This window comes from Haliotis asinina, chromosome 9, assembly GCF_037392515.1.
Source record: "Haliotis asinina isolate JCU_RB_2024 chromosome 9, JCU_Hal_asi_v2, whole genome shotgun sequence".
Classification (NCBI taxonomy): Eukaryota; Metazoa; Mollusca; class Gastropoda; order Lepetellida; family Haliotidae; genus Haliotis; species Haliotis asinina.
In genome coordinates this window covers 52,894,026-52,918,834 of record NC_090288.1, presented here as the reverse complement: position 1 = coordinate 52,918,834, position 24,809 = coordinate 52,894,026, and the positions used below count along the sequence as shown (strand labels likewise).

The window sequence follows — 24,809 nt, the reverse complement described above, 5'->3', positions numbered from 1 at the left end:
TGCGCCCTGCACAGTCAGCAACAGCACGATGGGGTCACTTTCCTATTTCACGGGGACTAGACAGTCTATATTGGAGCTTGTTTACGCGTTCTGTTTAGATGAGGTCTGGCACTTACGCGGCCCCTAAACAATGGCTGATGTTGCGGTCGAGCAACCATTACGACAATTTAGCGGAAGTGAATTGTCCTAGGTATGTGGAATCAAAACATGAACTTCCTGACCTGAGGCGATCGGATTTTGTGCCTGTTTAAATGCACACTCTCTCAGGTTTCCTGATGCTGTGAGTTGTCAGTTAACTGCATTGAATCACACATGCAACAGCCATAGTAAAAACATACCACCCTAGCGCATGAAAGTTGCAAGTTCACGTTGAACAGTTGTACGGCTTGCGATGAGATCTGTGTTTCTCCCAAGGACTAATAATGTGCGTTTTGGTAATCACCAGAACTTCTGCACAAATGTTGGTGGCAAGATAAATGAAATTCTGGTCACGTTTCCCTGCACCCCGCACTGTTTCCATAAGAGACCTGCTTCCTGCAGCTCTCTTGGCCCAGGACAGTACAAATCGGCAGGTGCCCCAGGTTAAACCTGGTCATAGTGGTATTCTCCCATATTAAATACCTTGAACTATCCACGTTCAATATATTTCATTTCCTAAGTGTGAATTTTCGGGTATATTTTGTAACGACACAAAAGGCATCTCTGTTACACACCCTTAACATTTACATGTACAAGAACCCATTGAAGTTTCATGTTTAATAAAAGAACCACTGAGAACACAATTTCATCTTACTTGAGGCCAGTGTTATAGCTCCACTGCTAGAATTGAGTGCGAATTTGCCATCACTGTTCCCTGATGTGATTGTATACGATAGGGCGTCACTCGCATCTGCATCTGTACACGTCAGTGTGGACACCTGAATACAACCCAAGTGAACATGGTACAACATAGCACACTATACTGACAATGGACTAGCCCGAAATGGTAAGGATGGGAAGTGGATTACGGCTTCTGTCTTGAACAGAGACTTGTTAATAAATATTGTGTAGCAGGTGCTTTGGTAGAGCAGGGTGTGCAGGTCTCTTTTGAAATATGGTGTCATCAATATCATCATAATGCTGCCTCTTGGTATCTGTATTGAGACACATTGTGCCATTGCACTGGTTCAAGATTTTAGTTCATGACAGGGACTATACCGGTTTCACGTTTAAGGGTCTTCTTCTTTGGACATTTTCGTACGGGACATCCGGCTACGAAACATCTAGTCATATTCGTTCTTTTGAGGAAACGATCCTTATTGCTGTATACTCATGTGTAAGTCTACGGTGATACAAAACTCACACGTACTTACCACGTCATTGACACTGCTGCTTTCAAGCACAGTCACGTACACTGCATATGAAGCACAGGATGGTAAGTTGTCATTGATGTTGGTAACCGTGACTGTCACTGTTGTTATTGCCGATCTCACAGTGCCTCCGCCATCACTTGCAGTCACTTGAAGCGTGTAGGAAGGGGTCGTCTCAAAATCCAAAGGTTTCTGGAGTGTGATCGTACCAAGTGTTGGATCGATGCTGAAGTCAGTGTTCGTATTGCCATCTGAAATACATGTGAGCTGAAGTAATTGACGTCACTGGTATCCAATGGCAAAAATACAACTAACGTCAAAGAATACCTGCAATCACGACATTATTCTTGAAAGGACCGCGATGATATAGATTCTTGAAAAGCAAGTGCTTCTCCTTACTTGTGATAGAATATGTGACCTGTCCATCGCTGCCAGCATCGAGATCTGTGGCAGTTATAGTTTCAATCACTGTCCCTACTGCTGTGTTCTCTGCAAACTGAAATAACAATCAGTCCACAATCAACCATAGCACAATAGCAGATTAAGATTAAATTAACGAGGTGACAATATATTGACCACAGTGCCACATCTAAAATAACACAACGTACCGAGACAGTTGAAGGGAATCCGGCAGCAAATGTAGGATCGTGGTCATTGACTGCCACAACGGATACAGTCACCGACGTTGTTCCCGTCAGCTCCGGTGTACCACCATCCGTCACAATGATCCTGAGGACATAGTAGTCAGGATCATTGTCCGGACTATCAAGGTTGATTGCTGTCTTCAGTTCAAGACGAGATGAATTAAACTGGAATCTAGTAGTGTCCCCACTCTCTATCGCATATGTCAGGGTTGACGTTGCATCAGCATCTGTTGCCGCTACTGAAACTATTGTTGCTCCAGCTGTCGCTGCAGTTTCCAGAGGTGAGTTGGAATATGGCGCTGATGTAAAGACGGGTGCATTGTCGTTGTAATCTGCTACTGAGATTGTGAATGTTCGGTCTACTGTCTTAGCAGGAGTACCTCCGTCAGATGCCCTCACTGTCACATCATAAGATGCGACCGATTCACGGTCGAGAGACGCAGTTGTTGAGATTTTCCCAGATACGGAATCCAAATGGAAAATCCCACTGACAGTACCTACACCAGCTGCAGATATAAACATAGCATCATCTTTTCATCAGAAAAATAGATCACATAATGTCTGTCAAGTAACTTTGGAAGAGAGGATGATTTAATCATTACATATTAGATTCATCTAATTGTACATTCATAAAGCAAACTACATATGCCAAATGAGGAAGGGCGGTGATGTTGTCAAAGTGTTGACACAATTTCTCATTAGTTCATCGCAGCATATGTTTGAATCACGTAAAGATGGTGTATTATTGTTTGTGTGTTTTATAGTAATGCCGAAAGACGTCGTGTCACCCATCTTCAAAGGATGCTGTCACAATACACTTACCGTCAAAGAACAATTGATGGATGGAAATGAAGTAGAGGGTATGAGTTACAAACAGTTTCCATACCTCCAGTTGTTGTCACCAGCGTGTACGTGATTGTACCATCATTCCCAGCATCTGAATCTGTTGCTGCTATGGTAACAACAGACGTACCAACGTTAGCATTCTCTAACACGGGGTAAGGTGTTCCTGATACGTATGCAGGCACGAACGTTCCCCAAGCCGGTGTGCCTTCATTCTCAGGTAGAACCTGTTGCATGTGATGAGCAATGTCATATTACCCAAACAGTAAAGAACTTGGTATTCACCAGACAATACAGTGATGAGTATCGATGTAAGCGACTGGAATACGAAGACATGCATCAAAGAAGCGTGCATAGCTTGACCAGCCGATTCCGTTTCTTGCCTCATAAGGAAAACATGGCTTGGTTAAGACCGGTAATTATCATCTTAACGGATCCATGACGTAGTAAAATGTACTTTCGAACATCGGCGGCTATCTACCAATTAGAACTAATGTTCATCCAGTAATGTAAAGTGTTATTTTTGTTTAAACACGTTCAAATATTTCCAATATTTTTCTTACAGAAACAACAACTGTAGCAGTGGCTACGTTCGGCGTTGCTCCACCGTCGGCGATGTTGACGACAAGGGTGTACGACGTCGTGGTTTCGAAGTCCGTCACTGTTGCCGTCGTCAGAATGTTCATGGCGGTGACCTTGAACTTTTGTGTGGCATCATCACCACTGGCGATGGTCACTGTCATATCACTGTTCGGGGAGGCATCGTCGTCGGTACATGTCAAGGCAACGACGGTAGTGTCTGTCACATCAGATAAGTCATAATAGTATATGTGCTCCATCTCAAGAAATATAGTCAGTGATAATTAGTCAACGACTTCTATGAGTGTAACAATTCGGTTACTAAATTAAGTCATACACTGAAAACAAATGTGTCTACAAAAGAGAATTAAAACATTCACAATACAATGCAGTTATAGATTGAAAACAATCATTTTACTAGGTACCAAGGAGTTACTATATACACGGAGCCCCGCTAGATATACACAGGTCATCGATAATGAATTTGATATACACAAAGTAACGAAAAGTAATTACATTCAGGCACGTCTTAAAACTTTGGGGTCTGAGTCTGTGGTGATGTCAGTAACAAACGATTCCAGAACATACCATCAGCTATGAGTTTTGAGCACGGCAATCGGCAATGTAAATCAGCATGTTAATAGCCGAAATCAATGGTGTCATAAAACACTTGTAGTATGCAACGTCTACTTCTCGCTAGTTGCTCAACTATTATGTTTCAGGAGTTAATGTAAATGCTGCATTTTATGGTACATATTGAAGTGATTCTGAAATGGTTGGTTATTCACCAACGGGAGGGTTCTCTAAAACTTCGGCGAAGATTAATCGCGTTTGGACCACAACATCCAGAGATCAAAATCATGAACATTGATCTAGGCAGCTGGGGTACGACGACAAGCATCAAGCAAGGCAGCGAGCCTGACTATTTAGATGTTTCCTTTTGCCTCATACGAGAGAGACGGGTGTTGCTGAACACCTGTACTTGAAGATACCGGCCAAACGTTAAACTGAAATACTCGTTATACTCACCGACGGGAGAGTTCTCCGTTACATCGGCGAAGAATGCAGACGGTGTGCATTTGGGGGTGTTGTCGTTGATGTCGTTCAGCGTCACATTCAATGAGGCTGTAGTGGACTGACCAGCACCGTCGGTCACCGTCAAGGTCAGCTGGTCAAAAATTTTGATTGCACCCGAAGCATCTCTGTCTAACTTCTGTGAGGTCTTTATAGTACCAGAGGCGCTCTCGATTGTGAAGTAGGTCGCGTGGACACCTGCGGCGTTTCATGCATGTCATACAATGCTTTCATCCTACGTGAACATCAATGTGCGAAAATATGTCTATCGATTCATCCTTTTGGGATAAGTTAGAATATTCATAATAATTTCCTCACATTTATGTTTAATTTAAATTGATTCTGTTATATAACACTAATCGTTTGTGACTCGGGTTAGAATTGATGGTCAAGAACCCATGCTCTTAAGAGGATTTCGGTTGCTTTGGTTGATGCATATCATCGCGCTCAATTGCTGCTCATGCTGTCAGTCGCTGGAATGACTGGTCGAAACTTGATAATCTATAGCTTGCCTTGATATAGTTGGACTATTGCTGATTGTGATAAACTAATGCTGCACGCTGATTCGAACGGGATGCATGAAGTCGTCTCTAGCGGCAAGCATTGAAATATCCCGGGAGTGAAGTTAACGATTTTTTAGATCATGCATTCATGTAAACAATAGCTTATTCATATGTGTTTGGGGGTTTACCTGAGAACAAAACTGAACGAGACGAGAAAAAAATTTTTTCTTAGATTTAAAACACATACACATATTTTACGATTTAAATAATTGTTAATTTTGTTCTTTAAAACCATTTTCAGAATTATTCCAGCTACATGGCGGCGAGCAGTAAATAATCGCGTCTCGACCACACACCCCAGTGATCAATAGCATGAGCATCAACTTGTGCTGTTCAGGCATGTATTAACTACGTCGTCCAACGGAACATCGCCTCTTACAACAAGTATGTTTCGCTGAAATCCAATTCTAAACCGGGTCATATTTAAGTAAGTGTAACATCATGGTTAATGTGTTGACATTGGTATGAAGCGAGCAAAATGCGAGATTGTGCGTGTGCGTGCGTGCGTGCGTGCGTGCTCGTGAGTGCATATATAGTTTGTATGCCACTGTTTTTCTCAGCACCTTATCGTGGTCACAGCCGTGACAAGCCAACACTTTAGCCACTATCCCCCACCCCAACCCCAACAAGCCAGGACCACAACCTGTCAGTTGGTATGACAGCGTGTCCCCGGTGTCATTATCAGCGACAGTATACGTGAAGGGCACTACAGTTCCAACGGTTTCTTCCTCGTCTATGGCGATGGACGTGACTCCGCTAATCACTGGCAGGTTGTCGTTGACATCGGTAACGTCCACGTTGATGACTCCTGTGGTTGTCGCTGTTCCGTCACTTACTCTGAAGAACGGAAGTTTATGAATGGTTGCAAAGCAGCAATAGCGAAACATACACAATCATTCACTGTTTATGGTTCAGTTATACATTGATACGTATATATATATATATATATATATCAATGAAGTGGCAGATACATAGCGTCAGGCCTTAAAACCAACTAGCACTAGAAATGGGCTTTACACATGTAAAGAAGCCCATCTGAACTTACGTCACATTCAGTAGATAAAAGGTTCTTGCTTCATAATCCAAGGTCCCGCCTACTTGCAGCTGTTGGCCCACTAGTGTAAAGGGCACTGACGCAGTGGTCAGTGAAAAGGTCATGGGATCTCCATCCGGGTCAGTTGCTTGGATGCCGAATACTGAGGCCCCTGTTCCGGTGTTTTCAGCAATACTGACGCGAGTACTGCCATCAGTTGCTATGTTGTCAAATGTTGGGGCGGCACCTGTGTTGGACAATACAAGATTGGCATGTAGATTATATACACGTGATCTGAACCTGAACGTACCAGATCCTCACCTTACATCTGCATCAGTCCAGTCAGACTCTCTGTCACCGATGAAATGAACCATAATCATCTCAGTTGCATATCCACGAAATGAAAATTACGAGTAACAGCCAATCAACCGAATCTCCGTTTCAGCTGATTCTTTTGATATCCCAGTAGTAGTGACAATGGTAGTGGAAATAGTAGCAGCAGCAGCAGTGATAGTAGGAGTGGTAGTGGTGGTGGTAGTAGTAGTAGTAGTAGTAGAGGTAGTAGTAGTAGTAGTAGTAGTGGCAGCAGTAGTAGTAGTAGCAGAGGTAGTAGTAGTGGTAGTGGCAGTAGTAGTAGAGGTAGTAGAACTAGTAGTAATAGCAGTAGCAGCAGTAGAAGTTATAGCAGATGTAGTGCTAGTAGCAGTAGTAGTGGTAGTAGCGGTAGCAGTGGTAACTAGTAGTGGTAGTAGTAGTAGTAGCAGCAGTAGTAGTAGTAATAATAATAGTAGTACTAGTAGTGGTAGTAGTAGTTATGAGTGAGTGAGTTTAGGCTTATGCCGCACTCAGCAATATTTCAGCTACATGGCGGTGGTCTGTAAATAATCGTGTCTGGATCAGATAATCCAGTGATCATCAGTATGAGCATCGATCTCCTCAACTGAGAAGCAATTACATGTGTCTACCAAGTAAGCGAGCCTGACCACCCGATCCCGTTAGTCGCCCTTTCCAACAAACATAGTTGCCTTTTGTGGGATCTATTCTACGCCGGATCTTCAAGGGTCGGTAGTAGTAGTAGTAGTAGTAGCAGCAGCAGCAGCAGCAGCAGCAGCAGTAGCAGAAGAAGAAGAAGAAGAAGATGATGATGATGATGATGATGATGATGATGATGATGATGATGACCCAGCCTTTACAGTCGGACGAGGACACAACAGGACGCGCTAATGTGGACCACCCCTATGCATGTATACGCAGCACTGTCGAGGTCAGGTCAGTACACACTCAACAGGTTGTGAGAGAGTAATTCAGGGCAGACATGCATGCAGGAAAGGTTCTTGGCCATATTTCCGCATGTGGCCCGTCAAGCAACAGTGAGACTCATGCAATACATAACGACGTAATATATCCATACCCTTGCACCCTATTGTATCATTGTGTTGGTGTACTGTGGAAACAGCCATTGATACATCATAAAACCAGTCATACCGTTCAATTTGGTCTGTAAAGAACAGATCAGTTTAGTCTGTCTCACAGTCCCTGAGCCACATTATTTCCCTTCTGTCCAGCCATCCGATGCTAGAGCTCGCAAAGTAGCAAGTCTAAATTTCCTCAGGTTTAGTATTTCTCAATTTCCCCTTTCATTAGGGCTCCTTTTCAAGTTACATGGGTTTCTTCATGACTATCAAAATCATATATACCCAGCTAACATTAGTCTATGTTCAGCTGTATTAGTTCAAAATAATAGATCAAACCAGGGGTCCACATATTGGCCATTTCCATCTTTGAGCAATTCAAGTTCTTATTCTGAAATTTCAAGGCATTATCTTCATAATTCAAGATATAATCTTGAAGATCCAAGCTGCTATCTAACCCAATTTCAAGTTTCTATCTTCAAACATCGTCAGCTGAAAGAATAACGTTAGAGACGGTATCTACTGCTGAAGTCAGTTCATACAGAATTTTCTGCACAGTATCTTGAAGTTTCAAAACGTATTTTCATGTAACTAAATTATTACCTTCATAACTGGATGATTACATCGGGATAATTGTGTTATCACTTATATTTTCAAACTAAGAACTTGAAATTTCAGAATAATAATTTGAGGGGTTTTTTTTCTTAGTTTTGTAAATGTTTATCTGAAATATCTTAAATATCAAAGATAATGCAAAAACGACATGCAGGTCCCCGAGACTGATATAAAGATTGTCTGTCTGCATGTACATAGGAAAGTCGCTTTGGATATTTCAGATATGAATTGTACTATCAACAAGAAATGTTTATGGACGTCGGGAAACGGTTTCGGTGTAATGTATTCTTCGAGATGACAAAAGTTGCATGCAAGTAATATTTTTCAGCATTCAATGCCAACATTTTTATATGTGACACAACTACCTCTGAAGTAATATATGTATTCTATAACGGTTTTAACATACATTCGAAATTAACAATTAACAATGATTCGACATGGCCATGTTTTAATAAATGTGTGGAAGTGAAACTATTCGATGTGAACGTTATTTCGAGATAAATTCGCTGTACAGTATATCCAATGTCTGTTCTGCCTTTACTTGCATGGTAATTACTGGGTTCTAAATGGCCCACACGTCAATATAACACTACATCAAAAGACTCGCATTGTGCGTCGGAATTACAAGATCGGGTTATTCATTTCCCCGATAGCAGGATTAAAATAACACTGGCATGGCATGAAAAAATGGGACAATAATGCTCTTAAAGGACAATCAAAATGTTACCTGTTCGGCATAAACACCAATTATTAGCGTACAATTATTCTCACAAATATATACTCGATACCATCTTTGCAAACAATACCTGCAATTATTACAATACAATCCGGTACATGTGAACTCCCTTAGTGCAACTGCCCAAATTAATAATCTTATCATAGTGTATACCATGTCTTAAATTTAGTAGATTATGCACACAAAATTTGTTTTTCTACTCTTATTGATCTTCATTAACAGGTATAATACCACTTTCAACAGGGCGTATTGCTCATGGAAACTATATTGAAAATCACGTATGACCTGTGTCATATATCGTATCGATATTAATATCAAATAACCTCCAAGTACAAAGACTTAATTTATCTCCTCTCCTTTAAGAGTTGATGTTGTGTCTAATTATACCAAAGCTGCACAAAACGTCCCGATATGACGCCGAACACGCACAATGTCGTTCTTGCCCACACAACAATCGGAACATAGTCTCTTTCCAAGGGAGTAAAAACCTCCCCTTTGTGACTCCCTACATTTCCTACCTCCGGATTATACACGTGAATAGGATAGGATTTACATGCATTGCCTAGCAACGCTGAAGTGGGTGGATAAACTGATACACAATTAAGCTAGAGGATAATAGCCGGCAACGTAGAAGAGAACACTTTTACGTCAATGTCGGGTAACGTCAGTGTCGCGTTCACCGCGTAACCCTGGATGGTTGGGCTGTAATTCACAGAGATAAAGCCGGTGTAAAAGTCAGTCCAGGGTCATTAAAGGATAAGGTCAATGAATCATGAGTACAGAGACAGTGATAGTGTTGGTTACTGCACTGTTTGCATAGACTCATCCAGAAGATATGGGTATCTCTCCATCATAAATACTTCAGCACGCTATATCACCGCCATCTTGGTAGACAGGCAGACCAAGCTCGATCACAAAAATATATTTTTGTCAAAATACTTACTCTTTTCACTTAAAATCTAATTTAAAATTAATGACCTGATTAAGATAAAAAATTCTACTTTGCCAATTTGTTGTAAGAAACCTTCTTTACACATAAAGACGTTTCACTGATATACTGATACCTGAGTTTTGCTAAAAGCCACTTTCCATCCTGAAGATTCGGGTAAGACCGGTCTTGTCATGTTTGTCGTAAGAGGCGACTAGCGGGATCAGGTGGTGAAACTCACTGACTTGGCTGACACATATCATCTGAGGCGACTAGCGGGATCAGGTGGTGAAACTCACTGACTTGGCTGACACGTGTCATCTGAGGCGACTAGCGGGATCAGGTGGTGAAACTCGCTGACTTGGCTGACACATGTCATCTGAGGCAACTAGCGGGATCAGGTGGTGAAACTCACTGACTTGGCTGACACATGTCATCTGAGGCGACTAGCGGGATCAGGTGGTGAAACTCACTGACTTGGCTGACACATAACATCTGAGGCGACTAGCGGGATCAGGTGGTGAAACTCACTGACTTGGCTGACACGTGTCATCTGAGGCGACTAGCGGGATCAGGTGATGAAACTTGCTGACTTGGCTGACACATGTCATCTGAGGCGACTAGCGGGATCAGGTGGTGAAACTCTCTGACTTGGCTGACACATGTCATCTGAGGCGACTAGCGGGATCAGGTGGTGAAACTCGCTGACTTGGCTGACACATGTCATCTGAGGCGACTAGCGGGATCAGGTGGTGAAACTCACTGACTTGGCTGACACGTGTCATCTGAGGCGACTAGCGGGATCAGGTGGTGAAACTCGCTGACTTGGCTGACACGTGTCATCTGAGGCGACTAGCGGGATCAGGTGGTGAAACTCACTGACTTGGCTGACACATGTCATCTGAGGCGACTAGCGGGATCAGGTGGTGAAACTCGCTGACTTGGCTGACACATGTCATCTGAGGCGACTAGCGGTATCGGGTGGTGAAACTCACTGACTTGGCTGACACATGTCATCTGAGGCAACTAGCGGGATCAGGTGGTGAAACTCGCTGACTTGGCTGACACATGTCATCTGAGGCGACTAGCAGCATCAGGTGGTGAAACTCGCTGACTTGGCTGACACATGTCATCTGTTCCCAATTGTGTAGATCGATTTTCATGCTTTTAAACACTTGGTCCAGACTCGACTATTTACAGGCCAGCTGGACTATTGCTGTGAAACGCGTCGCAAAACAATCACAAACAACAGAACTTCTGGTATACCATTGTCTATCAGCGTATTGTGGAATGTAAAGTTGTGTCTGAGACAATGATAAAACCCCAGGGCCAGGGAAATATGCTACAAATCATTGGACAATGAACTATAATAAATGTTATGTCCATATTATCTTGAAAAGTAGAATTTTGTAAGCTCCACATGTCTGCCAAAAGCAACGTAATTTTATTATAAAACATCATTCAACTTTGATCTTATCTGGGCACTCTTCTTTCTCGAACTCCGGATCTAAATCAATTTTCATTGGTGCCGGAATTCGGAGACAAGTTGAGTCATATGCCCAAAGTGGATCTTCAAATACCATCATAAGTAATATCAGCACGGGACACAAAATCATTATCTGATGTGATTAACAGCATTGTGCCGATAACTATGACCTGACATCGCCACTCCGCTTGTCTGGAGGTTAAATACTAATGCATAAACAATAACCCTTGAAATTCGGGTGAACATATCATCGCGTTGTAATACAGAGGTGAATATGTATCGGGGCGTAGTTTTATATCATCGTTCGTAATCTCACCATTGAATACAAAACACGATCGAGGAATTTGAGCCACATGCGACATAATTTGTAAACATCAAAGGTCTTTCGCCACTAAGAACGTCCAAAATGTTCCCCACACTGAGCCCTGTTAAATTATTGTATATGTATACAGTTTAGGAGCACAATAATAATAATAGAAATAATCTTTAGCAAATTAAGAGCTATTTGTCAATACAAGTAACCAGACTGTGTAATGTTCATTACCGCATAATGTTATTAAAAAATAATTCAGCACTACATTGAAATGCGTGATCACTATTGTGTGGAGATGGGACGCATTGGGACTGACATATGACTAATATGTTGAGATGGGACGCATTGGGACTGACATATGACTAATGTGTTGAGATGGGACGCATTGGGACTGACATATGACTAATGTGTTGAGATGGGACGCAGTGGGACTGACATATAACTAATGTGTTGAGATGGGACGCATTGGGACTGACATATAACTAATGTGTTGAAATGGGACGCATTGGGACTGATATGTGACTAATGTGTTGAGATGGGACGCAGTGGGACTGACATATTCCTAGACTCGTGTCTTGGATGGTGTCTTCCGCGGCGATGTTACTGGAACATTGCTAGACACGGCGTAATCCATATTATCCACTCAAACAGGTCGGTGTCAGCGCTGCGTGAGTGATCATAAGAAATAGGTTGGTCATATTTACGTTCGTATTGAGATACCAGTGTGGAACTAAATGTACCACTACGTATACTTGGGATCATGCGGTTGTGTAATTATTTATGCCACAAAGTGTGACTAGAAGGAAACATATCGGGTGTGGCACGGGTAGAACTATTCAAGTATTAAATTGAAGACTGTGATTTTCCGGGTTAATGAAAACATTCACCAGAAAATTGGATCGAAAAAATAAAAATACAAACGTTTATGAACATTTTCAGGCTTCCTAAGCCAAAACGCTGCAATCTAAACTCCAAAACATGACTGTTATATTTGCATCCTAACACTAGAATCGAATCAATTCTATTTTGTCATCTACCACTGACCCTGGGTCTACACCTCCATTTGTGCATTGTTGATAATATATTACACTACTTTGATATAATATTACCATCGTAAAAAATTTCTAAACATTAGCTTCAAACGTGCAACGAACCCTCAGCTACACAATGCCAGCTTGGACTTTCTTATTGTTATACAGGTAAGACATTGCGACACGTTTACTGGTTCTAAATAGTGTTAATACACGTATATGAACATAAAACACCATATCTCTGGTGACAATCAAACATTGTTTGGTTGTTACTTCAATAAGTATCCCAAGTCACGAAATAATAACAGACTCCATTGTCACACCTACCTGCTACAAATGCGTAGGTAAGTTGGCACAGCAACAGTAGCAACACCAACACCACGGTCCCAGGTCCTCCACCGTCGAGGCCTGCCATGGTGGGAGAACGCAACCTGAAATCCACGAACTTAGGTGACACATGGAAATATCTCTACATTACACGACGGATGGCAACTGAACGCCTCACGTTGACATTAAAGTAAAAGTGTGCCCAATGTCAAAATATCTTGCTAGACCGTGTCATGACATTTGTGATTCACAAATATTCTGTTTTAAGCATTCAAACAGAATGTGGTTCTAAACTTTAATAAACACCCCCTGTGGAGGGGTCTACATAAACAGCCTGATGGTATTTACCTAGTCTGTGTGAAGAGGATTCTCAGTGATTTACGGACTTATGGTCTTGGAATAGAAGATTTCCCCTTCTCAGTTTAATCTGTACGTCCGAGAGCTACGGCTTTTCATGCCATCTGCCGTTGTGGCGCCGTTGTAAATAATGCGGGTGTGTAAGGCGGGTATTTTTCAGGTAGCTTTCAACTCAGCAGCGTCAGTGATTGAACACTGAATTGATCTCAGACAGTCGCAACAGTGGGCTCGGCAAGGGTTGGTTGATCATTTTGGAACTCTTTCATATGAACCTGTCCACTGTATGAAAAGAAACAATGAAGGGCGGGGATCTTCATCAATCAAGAAAGCCACCGAGCTGACCACTCGGCTGATTTATTGGCGTCTTACGACAAAGTGCGTTACATGTATTTGTTTGTTGTTTACCACCGCGCTCACCAATAGTCCAGCTATATGGGTGTGATTTGTAAACAACCACCTCTGGATCGGACAATACAGGGATCAACAGCATGAGCATCGATCTACGCTATTGGGAACCGATGACATGCGTCAACCAAGTCAGCAAGCCTGGCCACCCGATCAAGTTTGTCGCCTCTCCCGACAAGCACGGGTTGGTGACGGCCTAACTCGGATCTTCAACGGTGGGGTTAGGACTAATGTAGGATTGATCCCGTAACAAAACATTTAAGCGCATAGTCACTGTGCCAACTCAAATGTATGTGAATCACATGTTCGAGGTGACATGCTGTATAAGATGAATACATGTAGTACCTTAGTAACAGTCCGCTAATGTGACACATTGTCAGCTGACGGCGCGGCGCTATGTTCATTAATGGACTGTAACTGCAATGCATCTCACCTCCATGATGCCGCTCATAACATCAACCACCAGTTTCAGAGTCGTGTATGTACCGGCCAGCGTCATTTTGCTTGCCAGTCGGGCTAGCTATGTCCAAGAATAATTCACTACCCCGAAAGTTGAATGTAGACACGGGTTTCATCATTAAGCTGCTAATATGATACGAGGGTTGGCTGAAAAGTTCTCAGCCTGAGTGGTTTTTTTTCCCACCAGGTAGAGACAGGTGTTTGCCACCAATGAGGACAATCATTTAGTGAATCATAGACACAAGAACTACAAACGTACTAATAGTTTTATCTCAACTACAGCTCTTTTGGTAAACCTACCCTCTGAAATCATCAGAAATGGACAAAACTGAATACATGGCAGTCATCAAGTACTTGCAAAAGAAAGGGATGTCCCCAACACAGATACATGCTGACATGGTCTCCATTCTAGGGGATGATGCTCCTTCATTTTCCACAGTAAAGAAGTGGGCTGCAGAATTTAAGCGTGGCAGACAAAGCCTTGATGATGACCCACGCTCAGGAAGGCCTTCAACAGCAACCACTCCAGAAAACATCACGCGAGTGCTCGATATGTTGATGGCTGATCAAGGATTGACTACTCGACATATTGCTAGTGTAGTGGGCATCTCTCACGAGAGGGTTGAGCATATTATCACCAACGAATTAGGAATGACTAAAGTTTCTGCAAGATGGGTGCCAAAGCTCTTGACAGCAGAACAGAAACGTGTCAGGTTCCAGACGTCCCTTGACAATTTGCGTCGTTTTGAAGCACATCCCGATGATTCTGTGGCACGATTTGTAACCATGGATGAGACCTGGTTGCATCACTTTCAACCAGAAACAAAACTACAGTGAAAACAGTGGAAACATCCTGATTCACCAGCTCCGAAGAAAGCCAAGTCTGTTCCTTCAGCTGGAAAGGTGATGGCATCAGTCTTTTGGGATTCCAGGGGTATTCTGCTCATTGATTATCTTGAAAAAGGCCAAACTATCAACGGCAGATACTATGCTGATCTACTGAACCAGTTGCGAGAAGCAATCAAAGCCAAACGACGAGGGATGATCGCTAAAGGTGTCCTCTTCCACCAAGACAATGCGCCTGTTCACAAATCGGAGGTGGCCATGTCAACAATCCGCGATTGTGGCTTTGAACTCATTGACCATCCTCCTTATTCACCTGATTTGGCTCCTTCTGACTGCCACCTGTTCCCCAAAATGAAAAAGGAACTCGTCGGTCGCCATTTTGCAAGTAATGATGACGTCATTTCCGCTGTGATTGATTTTTTTAGGGTAGCTGAAGAAGATTTCTTCCTGACCGGGATTCGGGCCTTGCAGCATCGCTGGCAAAAGTGTGTGAACTTGGAAGGGGACTATGTAGAAAAATAAATTACAAACGTGGACTTTGTAACTTTTTTTCACAGTGAGGCTTAGAACTTTTCACCCAACCCTCGTAAACGTTTTTCACCAAACCATAAACTTGCATGATTTGAAGCTCTATTGTAACTTAACAAGTCAGAGAGAGTGATTTATTCTACAAAATGAAAATTCACTGGCCAGTCGGACCTGTGACTGAAGATTTTCTGGCCCGACTGGATTTTTACCAGTCACATGCTAGCGAGTCTGTGGCTATTTCGTTGACTGCATATAACTGGAGTATAATTGAGTGGGGCGTTACTGGGAGTATTCTGTGTATCGAACCAGGTCTTCGGCGTGACAAGCGGACGCTTTAACCGCTAGACTAAAACATTAAAATAACCAGGTATTCTAGTCCCGGTTGCTCTGCAGTTCTGAATCAGGATCAGGTTTAATGAGGTCGCGCTGTATTTGCTATTGAGGGTTAAAGAGAACCAATACACCCCTACCGCCACTATTTCACCGCACAGTCAAACGCAATAAGCATGGGATTAAGTTCATTCAATGTCATATACATCTACCATCATTCGACTCTTTCCGAGTGCGGTGTTGGATGTTTCATAGCGCAACACTCAATGATTTAATCTCTCAGTATGACCCTTACATTCGAAGTAATGAAGTTAAATCGCGACCGCTACTCGCTTGACTCCCATGTAATAACAACCACACAATATCGTGTGTCTTTTAAGAACTAGCTAACATGTCTCCTCATGGGAATAAGATTTAGTGTCAAAGGGTGAATGATCAGTGCCTTTGTGGTTCTAGAAGGTGGGTGCTGATCTTATTCCCATAAACAGTGTGAAAGCAGCTCCTTATGATTTCGACAGTCATGCGTAGTCCCCCGCAGTGTATTATCTGAAATGACCTCGGGGTATGGCGATATTAAACATAGCTCTTTAGAGCCAACTTGGATACGTTGTATCAATGTTATTGAAGGTTATACAAGTACCATGATGATAGTAATACCTTCTTTGGGTATAAAGTAAACAACTTTGTTGTGTTTGATATCTGTTTACGGAAGATTTGTTATTGCCAAAAATTTGGTAATTGTAACCCTTAGCCCATCATGAAACCATTTATGTCTACAGCTATAGGGAAACATATAGATACTCAGTCATTTCGAATTAATTTATTATATAAATTCCTTACTTATGTGCCATGTAGTATATGTTATATGTTGTGTTTTCAACTAGGTGGGCATTGTACAGTATATCTGACTGAACACGGGTAAAAAAGTATCTCATTCCGTTTCACAATGTAGATAAGTATTATAATTATCACATAATTTTGATACTTTTTGATTAGATACACAGGTTGCTGGTGTCTCTAGGTCGAATATTATTTATAACGAAACGCAATGGAATTTGGAAATGGTAGTAATGGTTGTTGGGACTACGCTTGGGTCGTCAGCGCCAGCAGGCAGCAGGCTGGACTCTCCCATGTTTTCTGCAAAGTTTCATGGTTTATTGATTTCGAATTCACTGCCTGCTGACATCAAATGTGCCGAATCACTGAACTCTTTCAAGTCCCTTCTAAAAACCCATTACTTCTCCATAGCCTTCTATTAGATCTTTCTTCCTTTTTTAATTCTAAATGTTAGTAGCGTAATATATATGTTAAATATACATTTCACCTTTCTTTGGAGCGCCTTGAGCGAGCATCGAAAGCACGGATACAGGCGCAGTTACAAATACCCACTAATATTATTATTATTTATTTAAAACAGGCAAAGCACTGAAATGGTTACATCGTAGTCAAATGTGCTAGCATTCCTTAGAGAATGGTTTTGATTTATAAAAGTTCTGCACGACATTTGCTATTTTACTGGTATCAGTCCTAGGGAGACACACGCCCTGACTGTAACTTCATACTCTGAATAATGAAAGTGTTCGTGAAACTGTGTTAAATGCGTGTCGTGTATCTCCCCCGGGCAGACTCTAGAGCAGTATGAATGTGCTGAGGGAAGTAGGTAATTCATTTTAATATCCTTAATAATTAGTGGGTGCCTTGTGGTGACAAAGGTCGTAAGGGAAATATTGTTGTAAAAGAGTAACATATACGTTCAGTTAACTACTAACGTATGTTTACCAGCAGGTATCCCAGGAAACCCAGTGGTGATTGGTTTAGCTTGTAAAGGTATTGGTATACTAACTTAACGTATGCTGTCTATCATTCTAATTATCTATCTATCTATCTCCCTTTATCCCCCCCTCTCTCCTTCACCCCTCGCTCTCCGCTCCTCCCTCTTACTATGTCGACGCAATTTCTCCCCCTCTCACTCCTCTTTACCCTCACTCTCTTAATCTCTCATCTATCACTTTCTCACTCTCTCCTTTCTTCCCACTTTCTCTCCCTTCTCTTCCTCTCTCATCCGCTTTTCTCTCTCCTCACTCTCTCTGTCTGAGGCCCTTCCCCCTTCTCAATCTCCTCTCTCTCTCTCTCTCTCTCTCTCTCTCTCTCATCTTCCTGTCTCTCAAGACAATCCATCTACCGCGCTCTCTATAACTTCATCCTTAACCTCCTCGTTTTTGTTCTCTCCCCCCCCCCCCCCTCCCACCCCCTCCCATTCCCCAAGTCTCCTCTCGACTTGCCCTCCACTGTTTCTCTACCTGTAACTCCCTCCTTGAAACCTGATCCTAATTCAGTTGTACAGATCCCTTTCTGCTTTATGTTGTTAAGGGCAATGCGTAAATATGGGCCCAAACACTCCTCGACATGTTTCAATGAACGCTTAGAGACAGCCCTCAGTAATGACCCGATGCATGTTTATGATAATGCTCTGATGTACACGTGTATGTACACACAGAGAATACCCCCACAGTATTCTTACATTTGGCACTGAGAGGTTTGACCAGATTACAGACGCACTTTAGTACGGCAAAGGATCGGTTTCGGTATTATGCTCTGATCCCTGAATATGGAATGTGACTTTTAAGTGCCGTGGTGTTTACCTCATCATATTGTGAAGACGGTTGTTGTGTTGACATTTAACGCTGAGGATTACAAATTTTCAGACCTATACGCTATTATTCTCGCTGAAAAGTTCAACACACGGCGATTTTTTCAAAAAATTATCCTACCAAAGACAAAACATTAAAATGAATTATTTCTTGCCAGCGTTCAAGGCACAAAGATTTAGTTACTGAAATATATCTGATTTCAAGGCTTCATAATGGTGAGTGGTTGAGTTAATCCGTGAAGATCCCGGTTAGAACTGACCTTCTGCAACTCGTGCTTGCTGTAAGAGTCGACTAACGGGATCGGGGTGTCCGACTCGCTCAGTTGGTTGACACGTGTCAAAGGTTCCCAACTGCGCAGATCGATGCTCAGGTGGGTGATCATTGGATTGTCTGGTCCACACTCGACTCTTTACACACCGCCGTCATATAGCTGGAATAGTGCTGTGTGCTGCGTAAAACCGAACTCACTCACTCACTCAAACTTTTACAACATTATACGATCCTTTCTATAACATTCTGATATTTACAGTAACGGTCAAACATTCGATTCCGATTATGCGTTTTAGGTTTCAAGTCCTAAAATAATAAGTCACAATAACGTTAACGACTGCCGATTTGACATCACATTGTTGCTGTCTCAGTAAGTTTGTAATATATTAGAAGCACGATCCATCCATTTTATAGGGTTATGGTACCTGTAATGTTGAATGTATATGTGACTGGCCTGTTCGTTTTGAACGATGAGACCGACTGGAAGAGACTGGCTCTATTCGTGTCGAGTGGTGCGCCTCTTCGGCGTTATACACGTGATATGGAATGGCCGCCACAGAACAGCTTTGTTTCCAACATTTGTGAAAGCACCCATGAATATTCGGGTTAGCATTGGTCTTCAACAACCCACGTTGTCGTAAGAGGTGATCGGATGGTCAGACTGTTTAGAATAAGTCATAGTATCTCAATGGCGTAGGTCAATGCTCATGCTGTTGATCACTAGATTGTCTGGTCCGGTCTCAAGTATATACAGACCGCCCTCTAACAGTTGGAATATCGCTGAGCGCGGCGTTAAACAACAAACCATCTAACTAATATAACATTTGTGAACCATTTAGAAGACCTCTATTGTGAAGTCACACAAATAGTGTTGACAGCAATTTGACCAGCCATAACATTCTACAATACCAGTAGTCGGACTATAAACACCGACTGGTTATTTCAGTCTTGCACCGCCGACCGGAAAGTGTGTCTGAAAGGTAAGCGTCTGAATCGAAAAACTCTTGTGTTACATGTTGCGTGCATAAGACATTCGCCACGAACGTCCGATAAAATGTCAATGCCTCTCTCAGACGTTAATTACAAAGTAACTACAAATTAATACATATTGTCAGACACTTGCATTGTCTCTTACTCCCGCAATATTTAACAATTAATACGAACACCCCATACTTCTACATGTGCACCCTCATAAGTAGCGGTGAATTCGGGAACGTGTGACAGGTGTTCGTGTTCACCTAAGCAGCTAGTTAGTTCACACAGCAACGTTAAAATATTTTAAGATGTGATGTCCACTGCGTTCAGTACATCCACTTGGTTGGATAACTATATTTTATGTCACTTTATTCAGTGTATTGTCGATTGAACACGGCTCTTTACAGTATTCGTATGTCACGCACGGGCACGTCACACCCAGAGGTGTCGTTTTCACTAAAAATTATGTCAGATCTCGTTTTGAGCAATCTATGCTTTTGGTAAGGCGGAGAACTTGTACTCGGGTCCCTGTGTCACCTGTCAGAGAAAATGTCGACGAGTGCAGTCACCATGACTACAACGAGGAAGGCATCATGATCTTCACGAGTGAGTTTAGTTTGACGCCGCTTGTATCAATATTCCGGTATTCCAGAAATATCACGACAGGGAACACCAGAAATGGTCTTCACACATTAAATCAATGAGGGAATCGATCCGGGGACTTCAACATGACAAGGAGACACTTTATCCACTGGGCTATCCCACCACCCCTGGTATTTATGAGAAAGCAACGGGTGTCTTTGGTGTTCACAATCCAATGAAGAGATGAAGTTAAGACACTGAAGACACACAAGGCATCTTGCAGAAAGTAGACTTGGTATCTCATGAAGTAAATTCAATTTAAGTCTATCAATACCCTTTCTCAAACTCCCGTAGATTGCTCGTCATATGAAAAATTACTATTACACCATATAAATACTCGTGTAGTATTCGTGTCGTGAGGTATCTGCTGCCATTTGAGAGAACACTTGACACTCGCCATAGAAGCATAACCTAAGCTGGAAAAATGAGATCATAAACATCAAGACCAACAGTATCTGTCCATGCTGAAAAATAAAACATTCACAAGCTATTTGACAAACGAGGCCGTCATTTTCCTATTGTCGGCTTTTCTTGTCTAGCAGTACAGCAGCAGCGGCCACCTGAGGTACGTCATGAGGTGACGGAGAGTGTGCGTCATGCGCAATGCCCGGTTCAACTCAGGACACATTCTACCATCAGACTCACATGTACGTTAAGGAGAGTCTCGTTTGTAGAAAGCAAGTCCGCTGATACATTAGATGTCAGCATATTCTCACATGCGATCCCAGCTAATCTTGGTGTTAGACTCTGCTTCACCATTCCAGATACTCGGATTCGATTTCATTCCCTGGAACAGTATTTAAATCCCACCCCTGGTGGCAAGGCACCGTGATGTGGACGGGATATTTGCTCAGAAACTAATCTGCCATATCACTCTTAGATCTGAACATTCTCTTCCACAAATTGCATTGGGAAGGATCTAACTGTGACAAAATTCTCTAATGTTTAACAAGAGGGATGGCTACCATTCCTTATCTCCCCCTTATCAATATTTCAGCAACTCCAGTCTTTGGATTCTATGTTTCGCAGATTTAGAAGCACAATCGAACACATTCTTACGACTGAATGGCAAAGAGCGATTTTGTAACGGTCGGTTTTTTTTATGAATATCTATTGCTTGTTCAGGTCGGGCAGTTTCCCATGCAGGAAAATTCCAGCTCCTGCACTTCAATGCAAATCATTCAGGCATAAACATGCATACTGACTTTTGTTGTCTGGTATGGTAATAATGTTCAGGCCAACGTCAAGAAGCAGGAATATTGCAAAGTGTGGCTTCAAGCAACAAACTGTGTGTCAGATTCTGATACCAGTGTAACCTCGGCTCGGTAATGTTCTACGCTGAGCCGATCAATTGATTCCAAACAATATTTACCACACTGAGGACTATTTCCTTCAAAGATTTCATATTACTATGGAGTTTCTATGAAGTTTAATTCATCAGATCGAAGACGTCAACGATCTAAGAACTCGGGACTTATGTAAATTATGTAATGTTCAAACCGGTGTTAACTTTGATTAAATATAATCGTCTCTTCATTTGGTTGTGTCGTTGGTTGCTGCTTAAAGACGCACTCAACAATGTTTCAGCATTATGGCAGCGGCCTGCAAATAATCGAAACTGGACCAGTCAATCCTGTGGTCAACAGCATGAGCATCGATCTACGCATTTGGGATAGGATGTATAAACCATATCAGGGAGCCTGACATCCTGATGCAGTTAGTCACCTCTTACGACAAGCATGCGTTAGGCTCATGGTTTAATTACAGTTGTACAATTGACTTAGTTTGCTTTTGGCACAGATTTGCACAATATGAATGTGGAATGGGTTTGTCGCTTATATTTACTCAAGAACGATTCTAACAGGATCTTCACGGGAATCTTCTCATTTGGAATGACAAATGTGTAACCTGTATGGAAATAGATCTAAGCCTTGACGCTGTACAACGATGCGTCAAACCAATTGACACAAACTTGCACCATACATGAAGGAATATCGGGTTCTGTGGATAGTCAACTCCTTTATTACACTGGGTGCGACGTTTCGGTGCAGGTATTTGAACTTGGTTTTCCTTCATCTATACAACTTCTCAAATGCCTTTCAAAGAAGTTGCACCATACAGTTGGTGCCTCGACAACCAAAAATGAACGACTTTCCTTGTGTGGACACGTACTTCATGGCAATACGACCGTATTCAGAAATAAAAGGCAAATAATATGGATGACAACTTCTTGTTTATTGTATATCACAACGTTTCTGGGCAATTTCTTGCCTCCATTAGTTTTGCCTTTTATTTCAATGCCAGCTTCTATATGCCTCTCAAGAACCTCAGAAGAGCATTTTCAAACAGACCAATGGTTGGTTCCGGAACTGTTGGAATTGTTGGGGAAGTGAGGTTGGTTGGTTGTTTTGTTTTGATTGGTGTGGTATTGCCACCAAAGAAAAAACGTAAAGATCAGTATAAAAAGGGTGACTTCAAGACAGGTCAGGTGATGAGTCGACGATTTACACAGTTAATTAAAATATATTTTGTTATAGCTTTGCCATCTTTGGTGCGGCGTGATTTTGTTGCACGTGTTAGGTGATTATGTTTGTGTATCCACTGTAAACATTTACACAAGCGCCATGTCATTTTTGCTTTCAAGCAGCTTGTAGGTTTCTTTCAGCACATTAAATTCAATCTGCTGTCTCCATTAGCTTACAAAGGAATGAATATACAACATCAGTCAATTTCTATCAGAAGCAGCGACTATTAATTCATGTGTACACGAAAACAGTCGTAAACGTAGGACATCAAGACAAATACCAGTCATATAACACATGTAAAGTAATAAACTATGACAATTTTACTGTACGTCATACGTTGTCCGTGACGTAGCTATCACTGGCTGATCAAGGAATTTGAAAGGGTGTTGAGTAGGGGGTCTTGAGTCATTTTCAAAAGGGGGATTTCAGGATATTTTACGGGCGTTTTAATCATTCTTATTCCCATACAGTCACATGGTATGACCATAGAAAATAATCCATTTCTGCAAATTTTGATGGGTTTTCCAATTAGTCGCACAAGTGTTATCTTTATCCACAACAAATGCTGTTTACATTCCTCTAAATCTAGGTTGATCCTCCTTGGAGGAATGATCCATGATGTGAACATTGCTCCTGAGGAATGTCAACAGAATTGTCACCAGGGTAACGTACCTCTTCACTTCCAGCTCGTGACATTTCAAGTGCTGATTAATTTCAGTGTCCATATTATTTGTATCTTTGTAATTAAAAAGAAGACAGAACTGAAAACTATTTATTTACAAAATCTCCTGTAATGTCATATAATAGTGTTTTCACGTGTTGGAAAGCATAAATAATGAGTACAAATATATGTGCGAAATTATGTTCACACTGGAGATGATGAAGTGTCTTATTCTTTTCATGATTAATTCGGTGTAACTCTGTCATGGTAGGATCTGCACAAATAACAACAAACAAACTCACTGACAATAAGCCACACACAAGCTCTGATTAGAACACATGACACACCCAAAGTGATTCTGCGTGAATGTACTATAAGATCAGAATGAATGTTAGCGGACATATTTCGAATAATTAAAAGTCATTTGTGAACAAACATTTACAGGATTACACAATGCCATGTAGAAAGTGGCCAAATGTAACATGTTACATTTTGGATTACACTTTCTTAGGAAAGTAAAATACGGTCCGAATTCGAAACCACCCAGTCAGCCGCCTAACCCACTCAGCCACCACGACTCCCACAAAAATGGAAGTCTGACAACTGTTAGTTAAGACTGTCGACTTTCTGTATCCTTCTGTTAAGAGTAAATTGGCGACCCACCGCCGAAAGCTATAAATAGCTATAATTACACAGTGCCATTTAGAAAGTGGTCAAATGTAACCATTTATATGTCTTTGATTCGTTACCTTTGAGGTTCAACACCGCCTTCAGCAATGTTACAGCGATATGACGGCGGTCAGTCTGCACCAGACATTCCAGTGATTGATAACATGACAATAAATCCATAGCTACGTAATTAGAGTACGGTCGCATACATCAACGAAGTGAGCGAGCCCGATATAGTCGGGTCTTACGACACAGATTGATGTCGTATTGATGAAGACGGTATCTTTGTCGGATGGTATCTTTGTCAGAGGCATTTGGACTTTGGAAAAGAATATAGGGGACGTTTATCTGATATTCAGAAAGAAACACAACGTTATTAACATTTTGTAAAATAACAATGTAAGATTTAACTAAACTGAGCAGAATTGGCCAAAAATTAGTTCTGGACAAAGTTATTTTAGTCTTTGGATGATTTCACAGGCAGACAGTCTGTTTACTGATTTCCATAGGTACTGTCGTATAGACAGGTTACGATATATTCAAATGTCAGAACCAAAT

At 41.8% G+C, this 24,809-nt stretch overlaps 2 protein-coding genes across 2 annotated transcripts in view; both read right to left on the bottom strand.

Annotated features, from left to right (window-relative positions):
- The window catches only part of LOC137297319 (protocadherin Fat 4-like), a 29,194-nt gene extending 16,173 nt beyond the window's left edge, over positions 1-13,021 (bottom strand). The window contains exons 1-11 of the mRNA XM_067829330.1: positions 12,934-13,021; positions 7,111-7,272; positions 6,098-6,332; positions 5,696-5,889; positions 4,445-4,687; positions 3,400-3,635; positions 2,880-3,063; positions 1,958-2,499; positions 1,749-1,845; positions 1,353-1,600; positions 794-917 (exon numbers count right to left, since the gene is read on the bottom strand). Of these exons, the coding sequence (XP_067685431.1) occupies positions 794-917; positions 1,353-1,600; positions 1,749-1,845; positions 1,958-2,499; positions 2,880-3,063; positions 3,400-3,635; positions 4,445-4,687; positions 5,696-5,889; positions 6,098-6,332; positions 7,111-7,272; positions 12,934-13,021 (2,353 nt within the window). The remainder of the gene's footprint in view (positions 1-793; positions 918-1,352; positions 1,601-1,748; positions 1,846-1,957; positions 2,500-2,879; positions 3,064-3,399; positions 3,636-4,444; positions 4,688-5,695; positions 5,890-6,097; positions 6,333-7,110; positions 7,273-12,933) is intronic.
- LOC137297079 (fibulin-1-like) overlaps positions 1-24,809 on the bottom strand; it is a 565,492-nt gene that overhangs the window by 181,534 nt on the left and 359,149 nt on the right. The window lies entirely within an intron of this gene.